This window comes from Ipomoea triloba, chromosome 4 (assembly GCF_003576645.1).
Source record: "Ipomoea triloba cultivar NCNSP0323 chromosome 4, ASM357664v1".
Lineage (NCBI taxonomy): Eukaryota > Viridiplantae > Streptophyta > Magnoliopsida > Solanales > Convolvulaceae > Ipomoea > Ipomoea triloba.
In genome coordinates, this window is record NC_044919.1 from 13,713,685 (window position 1) to 13,726,216 (window position 12,532).

Consider the following 12,532-nt stretch of genomic DNA (forward strand, 5'->3'; position numbering starts at 1 on the left):
CTTGTTTAATTTAATTTTTTGATAATGAATAATTTTTTCAAATAAAGGTATTGTAGACACATAATTCTAAATTAAAGAAATACATATGTATCATTTTTTGTTGTAGCTACTAATTTATTTAATTTAATAAGAGTAAAATAGAGTTTTTAAACTTAACTATGTCAAATTTGATTGAGATGAGGTTCGAACCTAAGACCTTTCTTATAGAAATTAATAGGTAAGTTAAAAGTTAACGGAATGTTAACGGAGAAGAGAATATTTAACAGAAAACTTAACGGATAATCATAAAAGTAAGGTTAAATTAGGTAATCTCTATTAATAATATTAATCTGAATTATCTTAACCATCTATTTGATTAAATAATTCATCTGAACCATCCATTTGATTACTGCCATTTTTCCTACCCATTTTAGGCCTAACTCTCTTTGGCTCTTATTAGTATAGTAGATATAATGTTAGTGAATGATTTAAATAAATATTTTTATACAAAAAAATTTAATAAATACCTTTAGAATTTAATTGATCTTGCTAGGTTAAGAATAAAGGAGAAATTAAGAGTTCAATTCTTACTACTAACATTATTTTTAAATTCTAATGCAAAATTACAAACACATTTAAACTAATAAATATTTAAATAAACTTACGATCGAGGTATAACTAGGGCTGATGGGTTATACGGGTGTGCCCGCAGGTTACATAGTCCATGAGACCAACTTGTCTAACATGGGTACCCCTTAGGGGCTAAACGGGACGACCTATTTGGATCGGATCGGAGAAATATACAAAGCAACATGCCTAAATAAAGGCTAAATGAGCTCAACTCGTCAAACCAGACTTGTTTTTATAACTCTAAATATGGGTACTCACTTTCATATTCTAATTTTAGTTCATATGGTTTAGCCCGCCCGATTAGCCAAACAACTCGAAGCTTAGGGTTAGGGCCAAACCGAACCCGATTAGAGGTTAGTTACAACTCGAAAAGTCATGAATCTGGACCTCTTAGATGGTATTTTTGGACTATTCCAAATCAGCTTTAACGCAAGTAAAGTAGTCTAAGTATCCACCATCATCGCTTGGACTCCTTATTGGGCTTTCATGACTCTTCCACCAATGTTGCACAAACCCAATTTATAATTGTCTTAAAAGTTTAGTCTTGGACCTTGTAATGGGACCAATAGGGACTTTTTATGAATCAGGGTAAATAGACTTGTATACTTTTGAAAAAATTTAATAATTCGATTATAAGCACTCTAAAGGGTTTCTTCTTCACAATTTAACGATTTGTAGAGTATGCACATCGGAAAATGTTATCAACTCTGTTAAATAATTTTGCACGTAAGTTTTGTTCTTTCGAAATGTTAATTGTTTGATTGTGAATAAATGAATGCAGTAAAGTAGAGAGAGAGAGAGAGAGAGAGAGAGAGAGAGATTTTTGTAGTGGTTCAACTAACTCAGCCTATTCCACTCTTCTCCTTGAACTCCTAGTGAGGTTTCCACTAATTCCCTTTAGTACAAATGAACACTCAAGCCTTGAACACTAAGTCAGCCTTGAGCTTCACAGGGTTTTCAAATCAACACTAGTTTACTCCGTCTCTTTCTACTTCTACCAAGTAGAGATACATGTTTTCAACGAAGATGTTTCTTAGATTCTCCAACTAGAGTCTTAGCTTTTAGAAGTTGATCTTGATCTTCACGTTTACGAGTTTTGAATCCAAAATCCCTATCGGTTTCTCTTCATAACTTAAAGTCTCAATCATCTTTATCACGACAGAAAGGTTTAAATGTGACGAACCACGAATATCCATTGTCAACACACTCAAAATTCTTGTCCAATTAGTTAGCAAAGTTAATCTGTAAGTCTTTTTCCAATCTTTCCCAAGATCCTTTATGGTCCAATAAACCTTGGGTTTAATTTATCCCTCATACCAATCCTCTTTATTCTCTTAGAGGGTGAAGTCTTTAGCAACACTTTCCTTTCCTTCTTGAAGTTCAACTTACTATCTATTCCTATCGTCATAAGACTCCAATGACCTTACAAACAAAATTTACTTCCTTATTGTACCTTAAAACATCGAGGCCTTAACACCAACGTATCACTTATACCTTCTTTAGCACCGTGTAATCCTGTTCTTCTAATCATACAAAACCTTGTAAGGTATCCTTTGTATACTCGACTCGTAAATATTATTGTAAGAAAATTCGATTAAATCTTAGTGTTCATCTTGTGATCCTTGCAGGTCTATAGCATGAATTCTCAACTCGTCGTCTCAGATTTTATTGGTTCTTCCTGTTGGCCATTCGTAGTTAGTGAAACACAATACTCAACTTCAACCTTGTTCTTAACGTGGTCAGTGGTACTTTCCAAGAGCGTGATATAAGCCAAAACCTCTTCTAAAATTAACATCTTGAAGCGCTCCATGGTATTTTGCTACATGTTCCTCATTTGCCTTTGCTAAGTGCCTTAGTAGACCAAATCTTGTTCACGATTATCAATCTTGTGGCCTTCATAAATCGATCAACTATAATCCAACTTTGTTTCCTCTTGTCTTAGGTTATGCCAAGCCCTTTTATGAAGATCCATTGATACACATTCCCACTCCACTTAGGAAGATCCAACGTTTGAGCTAGTCCTTAAGTTCACTCCTGCCAGTCTTAGTCTTTGATAATTCAATCGTTTGAAAATAAGCTTAGCTACTTCCTATTCCATTCTTATCACCAAAATTCCTTCCTTAAGTCCTTATACAAGTTATTACTTTCAAGGTGTACTGAATATATAATGTCATTCTTCCATCTTCACTTCTTGATTTTCCCCTTTTCATAGTTTCACATTTCTTTCTTATAATGCTTCTTCTCATCCTCATGCATCCCAAAAGATCCAAGGTCACCACCCATCATCTTAAACTGCATTCTCTCCGAGTTCACCACTTCGAACTTATCCATTATTTGTTTCTCCAAAGGTAGATGGAACTACCTTCACGTTGTATACTTGTATACCTCAACCTTACGTTCCAACTCTTCGTATTCCAAAATTTTCAAGTTTAAATTTTAGTCTTCAAGTTTAACTTTTACAATTCCCTTCACCATCAATTTGGAAACGTCCACTAGGCAGGATTTGACTCACTCTTACTACATCAGCATTTACACTTGTCTTCCTTTCACGACCGAAAATCTTCAATCTTAATCTTCAGGCTCCAATCGACTTCTTTGCCTCGTATTAGACTTCAGTTACGTGAAGACACACTTCCAACTCGTGAGGTTAGAGTAGATCTTGCAAGTAGCATCGCACACGTGGTGACACCGAGTCCTTCAGGCAATAACTGTTACAGCTAACTTCGATCCACAAGTAGAGTAATCCTTCTCATCGAGTTATCCAATTATCTGACTGTCTAGATGCATACACCACTACCTTACTACTTTGCATCAGTAGACATCCAAGTCTTTTCTTAGTCTTAGTCAAGTCCTTAATAAATTCAAAAAGGAAGTAACTTACCAGGAAGAAGCACACCATCCGGGTGCAATAGCCATAGTTCAAAGATAAACATCTAAATAACCACAACTCCACAACAATTCCAAATATCCAAAACAACATAACCAAGCAATCTTAGGAGAAACACACATCTCGCTACGATTTCTTGAAGAGTTCCAAATCTTAAGGCTTCAAACCTAGAGTTCCAATTCGACATGTTCAAAACTTAAGCTCCTATAGTCAAGTTCCTGCATCCTAAGGTTAATTTAGGCTCTTAGAATCAAACTTTTAACATCCTAGAACTCTAACCTAAGGCTCTGATACCAACTGTAATACCCCCAAATTCTAAGACCATAAATAAAGGAATAAAGGAGAAAATGTAGATACCATATAGATTTTCAATAGGTTTCAAATGCGGAAGCGAAATCGAACAACCAAACTGGGGGTATTATGCCACACTTGGGTCACAACTAAGCCCAAACGCACAGGCTACAAAGGTTTCTATTTACAACTTCCATTACAATATTCCTTTATTCAAATCACAACTAACTACAAGACAATTCAAATCCAATCTACACAAACTATGACATGAACATTTCTCGGGGCTTACAAGTTCTACGCCACGCTCTCAACTAGCTACAAGTCCAGATCCTGAAAACATTCAAGGTTTGGAAAACAAGAGATAAAAAGGATTAGCACAAAAATGCTAAGTAAGCTCTACCCCGCCCCGTAAAATAAATACATATATACTTTTGAAATTAGATATACTTTTTGAATAGGTTTTGAGACCATTCAGTAGAAGAATTTGACTCACAACAAAGGTACGTAGTATAGATATTTTCCCAAAACAGTTTCCTCACACACACTACTCAACGATGATACTAGGTTTAATACAAGGTAATATAGTCCCCAAAACAATAAGGTTTACTTTTACAAAACAGTATATCTAGTTTGTAGATTATTCACTCATTTTCAAAATAAATATAAGTACGGAGGATTCATAATATAGCATTTCTCAATACTTCTCAATATCATTTAAAAGCATAGCTCTCCAAATAATCACTTTCCAAATGGTTAAAATATATGTAAGTATAAGGAGGAATTCACATCCATATAGCCCGTTCAAAACATAGATTTTCTCAATATCCTTCTCAACATATATTCATAATCATAGATAACTCAAGTCTCATTCTCCAATATCAACATAGCATAATAATACATAAGTGGAGGTATCCAACAATTCTTAGTTTATAGTTAAATCAACAAGTAAAATATAAGTATGGAGGTACTCAAATCACAAATAGGAGGATAGGAACGAAGCTTACCTCCACTACCGAACCTTCACACCTATACAATATAAATGGAAATAGGAACTAGAAACCTAAGTGCGCACACCCCGGGGATTCCAAGCCCCAAAGGTAGTTACTAGCCCTAGTAACCCTGGATTTTTACTACCAGGTTACCCACCCAATCAATAACCAATAGGACCGCAGGCCTAGGTTCTCATATCAATAGCAAATAGAACCGTAGCCCTAAGTGCTCACAATAATCTGGACCGCAGTCCAAGATTCTCGTAACCTCCAATAATAAAAATATAGATAACCTCCATATAGATTATAACATAAGTATATTCTCCAAAATAGGTACATTATTATATAATTCCTCCAAGATAGTAATATTCTTTCAAAATAGGTTTTCAAAGATATTTTCCATTGCCCGTAGGCTATTCCAAGTACACTTCCCAAAACAAGATAGAGTATATATATAATATATACATTTCCAAAATAAGGTTTACATCAGACATAGGATTTATCCTCCAATCATAATATAGTTTATACCTCTCATAATAAATATAATTTATACCTTCCAAAAGCCATATAGTTTCATACTCAAATAATTTATCACATATTCATACTTTGTAAATCATAAAGTAACACCAAAATGTACTCATTTGCTATTTATCACACTTTTAAACCCCAAACACATCCAAAACAATTTAAGGACACAACTCAGATAAATAGCACATTTGATAGTGAAATGTAGTTTTGACGGACATAGAAACTTACCTTAAGCTAAGCTCCAAAAGCAAGCATCCAATCTAAGGCTCAACTTTTAAGTTAGCCACTTCAACCGGGAACCTGTGAATCAATTCAACCTTTGCTCATTAACCACTACTATTATTTATTAATAATAGTATTAACCCATACTTATTTAATCATTAACTAATAGTAATACCATCACCACCATCCATGACCCCTTAATCTTAGCCTTATAGTATTATGAGGATACATGTGGAATGTACAACCAGAGTCCAGAATCCACTCAGTGTCGCTCTATTTGTCACCGGAGCTAACAGATAACATAACATCGCCTTCTGAATCACTTTCAACAACACTAGCTTCAGCGGACTTCTTCTCTCTCTCTTGCTTGTTCTTCAGTTTGAAGCATTCAGTCACATCATGACCATGCTTCTTGCAATACTTACAGGATTTGTTAGACTTACGTCCTTTGGACTTGGATCTAGATTTTTTATTGCTACTCTACATTTCAACTGAACGACCCCTAACAGTCAAGCCTTCACCTTTGTCCTCAGACTTAGTTTCTAAGTCAAATTTTTCTTTGGACAATAGGTTCGACTTAACATTGTCGAAAGTTAGGACATCAAGAGTATTACCATACAGTATAATTTCTTTGAAATTCTTGTATGACATAGGGAGAGAAACAAGCAATCAAATAGCACGATCATCATCTTCAATTATGACATCAATATTTTCCAAGTCCAATAAAATAGAATTGAATTCATCCAAATGAGACTGAATTGAAGTACATTCCGTCATACGGATTGTGTACAGCCGCTCCTTCATGCGCAGCTTGTTCGCCAGAGATTTGTCCATGTAGCGTGAATCCAGCTCGGACCATAAATCTGACGTAGTCGTCTCACCTACCACCTCACATAGAACCGATTTAGACAGACACAATTGAATGGTTGAACGTGCCTTGTCATCTAAATCTTCCCAATCTTCATTTGTCATTGTAGCCGATTTCTTCTTCTTCCCAGCTAGCGCTTTCTTCAAACCGTTATGGTTTAGAACGACTTCCATCTGAACCTTCCAGATAGAAAAGCTAATTTTCCCGTCGAACTTCTCGATATCGAACTTGGTAACAGTCGACATCTTTGAAAATAATTCTCAATTAAACCGCTCTAATACCACTTGTTAGGAATATAGCAGAATAATGCGGAAGCGAATAATCGAAAATTGAGAATTATAGAAGTTAAATAATATAAACAGGAAAAATATGAAATGACAAATAAGGAAATTACTAAATTGGGAATACAAAGAAGGAAGAAAGAATTCAAATGAATTTATGCTTGATGAGTGATTACAAAAGCATAATGTTAGCTTATTTATACATTCCAGGTGAACTTGAATTGTGGCATGCATGCGGAGAGGCACTAAAGTCAGAGAACGTGCATGAATGATGGACTGGGTGTTGCTAGTTTCAGGGAGATGTTGTCTTCATGCAATTTGAGCCACACATATGATTTGAGCCACACATATTATTTTCCTAACACCAACTTTATAATTATAATTCTAATTACAATTTTAAATAAAAATTAGTTTAGGTAACAATATTATTATTTTAAAAAATAAAAAACAAGACCGTTCAAACAAAAAAAAAATCAAAAAATAAAATTTGAAAGGTTGCCAAAATTTTTAAAAAATAAAAAAATAAATAAATATAGCAACTAGCAAGCCTGTTCCCCACCCATTGCACGTCTCACGCACTACGTAGCACACGATTATCGTCACTCCACTTTTCTCCGAAGATTACTATTTTCTATCCTCTATTTGATCTCTCTTCCTTTTTTCCTTTTTCTTTCTCCTTGGTTGGAGATGCCAGGGTGGAAATAGGCTAGGCCGAGCCGAGCTTTAGAAATTTAGGTGCTATGGAAATCTAAAGCCTGAGTCTGGGCCTGGGCTTGTATGTAGGCTTTTTTTTAAGCTCAAGCATGAGCTTATTGTTGGCCTAGTCAAGCCGGAAGCCTTTTTAAAAGCCTATTTAACATATAGGCTTTTAAAAATGTTTCAAAATAGATCATAAATAGGCTTTGAGCTATTTAACGACTCCATTTTTAAGCTTTTAAAGTATTCTTGTAAAAAATTTACAAAAAATACCTAAGTTCAATTGTATTAATATTTGTTATCCTATATAATATCATAAATAATAAACAATCAACTCACATAATTAAGTTGCGATATTTCATTAAATATTATACAGTAAGAACAGTTAATAAAAAAAAAACAATAAGAATACATAAAGCATGATTAGCAGCAATGTTTATAGTTGAATCATAATTTAAAATGAGACTTTGGAGGTGGAGGGTTAGAGTTTGGTAATTATATATACTTTGGATTGTATTGTAAATATAAAAAATATATATTAGCTATAATATATATATATATATATATATATATATATATATATATATATATATATAGCTAGGCCTGTAGGCCTAAAGGCCGAGCCTGGTATATATAGGTCTAGCCTGTTTAGTTTAATTAGGCCTGAACATAGGCCGTTACAAGGGACCTGGCATATTCCCACCCCTAAAGATGCCCTTAGTAAATACTAATATAATTAAATATGACAAGCATAAATATTTAAGTGAGTAGACAATCATTTCTTCATAAACTCAGCAATCAAACATAGTTTTCAAAAAAAAAAAAAAAAAAAGCAATCAAACTTTATTCTAAATTTAATTAATAGAGAAAATAGTATTATTCATGCTATAATTTCCCATTTAAAGTAGTTAAATGAATAAATGGTGATATAATAACAATAGAGAAGTGTTAATATTAGAAGACTCACCAATTATTAATTCACAAATTCAACATTCACACTTTATTTCAAATGGAATGAATCATTCGACACTCATTAAATAAACAAGTAAAACGAATCAACAATAATATTCATAGTCAATCCAACCTGACAAATCAGGGCAAATTATATCATGGATCATGATCGGCCTTAAATTGCGGACTTTGATTCAAAATAACTTTCAGATGATGTGTCTGCAATTGTCATATTTTGTACCTGCAGTTACAAATTTATGTGATTGTAAATAAATTGAAGACACATAGCATATTAACTACAAACAATTATGTGTCAATAGTTACCATGTTATGTGTCTTCAATTTATTTATTGACACATAAACTGTTAACTGCAAGTACAAAATGTCAATTACATATACATAATGTCTTGAATCAAGATTCACAATTCAAAATAGAACATATTTCGAGTATAACAATTGGCAAATCAATTACATTTGAATGCCCACTTTCACTTGATGTATATGTAATATGATAGGAAACAAGTGAAAATGAAGCAAGAAATAAAATCATGGCATTTATGTTGATGGTCCAAGCAATGGTGACAGCTTGTAGCTAGCTATAGCCACCAGGGATTTAGCTTACTAAAATAACAACAATGAAAATAGGCCCACGGACCAAATTGAAGTTGTGGGCCAAATATAATGAGGGCCCTTACAATTTAAACTTAAAAAAATGTTCCATTCATCTCATTTTATGTGCCAGTTCAATTAATGTAGTTTCACTTAAGTTATTTATAATTTTAAATTTTTAATATTTAATTTAGTATTAGTATATAAAATTTATATATTTGGACATAACAATGAAATTACTATTAAGAATTTAAGAAAAAAAAACTATATAATGAATATGCCACGTAAAATAGAACAAAAGAACTAAAAATAATTAAAGAGGTCTGATGTAATGTTTTGCCAAATTCAATGAGATGGGATCCATTAAGCCAAACAAATAGATAAAGCAATCATTATTACATGGACCATGATTCATACAACAGTGTGAACTATAAATAAAAAGTACATTTTTAATATATTAAAACTATTTTATTTATGGTTTTCAAAAAAAAAAGTATATTATTTGTGTACATAAAATATATTATTTTATATACTATATCAAATAATATATATTCAATACATAAATAATGTACTTTTAATATATTAAAAGTATACCTTATATTCATTATCTACACAATAATTTGCCGTAGTTAAAAGATTAAGGCTCAAACAATGATATTAGAGTGATTACCACTGAGGCTCAAACCCCACAAGGTCTTTTTTGAGTACTACTGACTTTGTTACAATATATCTGTTCATAGCTACTGAAGTACAAAGAGTCAACAGTTGCCTCCACTAAGGCTCGAACCCACCAGGACACTGGGTGCCACTAGACCACAAGGTCTTTGGCAGTAGTAAACTACTTTAATTGCTCTCTCAAATACACTTTTAAATTGAAAAAACTTAACCCTCATAGACTTAGCTCACTAGCTCAATAGGCAATATTTAGGTGAAGAGACCAAGATTCCAAACTCGACAGCAGTAGTGTGGGATTAGACTGAGAGTTACCGTGATTTACATCATTTCAAATGCTCTGATCTATCGGGCTGAGAATTCAAGTATTCAACCTTTGGAGAAGACGTTGAAGAAACCTAATTGTGCATTTAATTACTTCGTAATAAGATTAATACCAACCAATAATTCCTTATCATTGACTATAATCCCACTAAAAAGATCTCCTCCACAAAGCTGAGAGTTAATTATGGTCGTGAATATTCATTTACTAATTATAATGACCTTGCAATTATATGCTCTGACTAGGGACAAAAAGATACAAGTAGAGACTGGAATGAAATAGAAGTTGTAAAGTCTTAATCTGTAAAAGAGCCCCTATCTAGCTGCTTTCGTGATATTATTGCCAAAATTTCCAAGGCCCTTGTATGCTGAAAATGATCACACTGCCCAAGTTGTAACGTGGACCTGTTTTCGCATTAATTCTACCAAGTTTAGATGCTACTGTACCAAAAATTAGTTAAATTATTTGTTTAATAATCACAAGTTACATTCTTAGTGAAAGTGATTTATCAGTTTTCTTGATTCGATTTGAGGTTTCTCCCACACTGCTGTTAGTGAGACTCAATTCCTAGCCTCTTCTCAAAAACTTCACTCTTGTGACTAGTTGAGTTGCCCATGCAACTTAATTTTTTTTCCTTATTGGTTCTTTAGATGCCATTATATTAGGATCAATTACTTTTTTTTGTTCTTTTTTGTATTTTCAATATCGAAAATCATTAATCGTATCTTTGTGTATTATTTTACTACTGAACTCAAACACATGGCCTCCTATTTGAAAGAGTCACTTTGAGCTACTAGATCACAAGATTATTAACTTTTTTTTAAAAAAATTTAATCGCATTGAATTCTTGATTTAAGATTTAATCCTAAAATCGGGGCTAAGATTTCAGATGCAAAGTTAATGAATCAATTCCATTTTTAATCGGATCTAACATTTTAAAATTTATCTTATTGTTTAAATTTGATTGGATTGAATTCTTGACTTGTAAAGATTTTACAAAGTTTGGGAGGAAAGATTTTACAAATTTTAGTTTTAGGTGGGGACCAATATTTGAGTTGTAGAGTGAATTCATTTATCAATATAATTTTCCGAGCCTAATGTGAGATGGTGATTAATAATAATTGAACACGAAAATTACACATAATTATGTGCTTGGTTTGAGGAGAATAACATTGGTATTTATCCTCCAAACTTTTACTGTTTTTTGCATAAATATGAACAATAATTTTAGTTTGCCAGTTCAGATTGTTACAAAAGTAAAGTTTAAAGATAATAATTCGAAACTGTGTTTAATTGAGTTACCATGATTTAGTAATTTTAATCCAATATGTGAGCATACATATAATCTGTGCAGTCCAACTATCAACTTAAGCTTTTAATTGAGATAGAGCACGTGATTCAATTTGGTATCAGAACCATGCAAAAAGTCATGGGTTCGAATTTCCGCGTCCACCCCATTTGATGGGCGTGTGAGCATGTAATGTTTTGACAAAAATGTTTCTTATTGACCGGCAAAACTGTGAAAGTATTTTACAGCATCGGTGAAAACTGAAAAGGACTCTTCAAAGAGCACTTCAAAAAGCGGAAAAAAAAAAAGGTAAATAATTCCCTGAAAAAAGGAAATAAAATTAAAAAAAAAAAAAAGTTCAGACGTCATAAACGCATCATCAAGATATCAACAACTCCTGCAATCATAGCCGCACATCACCGCAAGGAGAACCACGCCAAGACGTCTCCGGCAACGCGCTGGCGCGTGAGGGACACGCTCTCCTCGGAGACGAGCGGAAACCGGCAGATAGGGCAATTGAACTTGAGCTGGTCAAGCCAGCCATCGAAGCACTCCTTATGGAAGACGTGCCTGCAGTCCAGCTTCCGGACGTGGTCGCCGTCGCCGAGGCGGTCCAGGCAAACGACGCAATTAGGGCAGGCGGCGGCCTCCGGACCGGCTCCCTGCAACCGGTACGAAAACACTCGATTCAAATTCAACTGCTCGGCCAGCACAATGACTCCGGCCAAGCCAGAACCAACCGCGTCGTAGAGCGTGTCGTCGATGCGGTCAGGATCGAACCGCGACGCGAGGCCGACGAGGCGGAGGAGAGAGAAGACGAGGGAGCGGAGGTAGGCGACGGCGTTGGCGAGGAGCGCCACGATGAGAATCGGAATCGATTCGGTGGAAACGTCGGTGAGTTGGTTCTGTAAACCCATCTCCTTCTTCTTCTTCTTGTGATTGGGGATTTTTGATTTTGAACGGAAAGGTTTTTATTGGGGGATGAGAGAATTTGAGATGCACCACATATAGTACCACACGGAAACTTTGACGATGTGAGAGAGGAGAATATATAGGCGGTTAATATGGGCGTGTGGGAGGCGCTGGGTGGTAGGCGTGGTTACGTGGGAAGAAGGGAAGAGGGACAGGCAGTCAAGCCGATATTCACACACCCAACACTCATACTAGAGGGCTTTTTTGCCCAAATCTTGCTCACATTTCCTCTAACAATTAAAAAATCATACTCCTTCCGTCCCGAAATGGATGTCTCATTTGCTTTTTACACGCTTTTTAAGAAATTAAAGTAAATGTGATGTGTATTTCAATTATGCCCTCAACTT

General features: G+C 34.4%; 1 protein-coding gene across 1 annotated transcript; it reads right to left on the minus strand.

Annotated features, from left to right (window-relative positions):
* Positions 1-11,408: 11,408 nt before the first annotated feature.
* LOC116017034 (E3 ubiquitin-protein ligase RHA2A) lies at positions 11,409-12,242 on the minus strand. The gene has a single exon (XM_031257541.1). The coding sequence runs from the start codon at positions 12,128-12,130 to the stop codon at positions 11,630-11,632; it is 501 nt and encodes a 166-aa protein (XP_031113401.1). The 5' UTR covers positions 12,131-12,242; the 3' UTR covers positions 11,409-11,629.
* Positions 12,243-12,532: the final 290 nt, after the last annotated feature.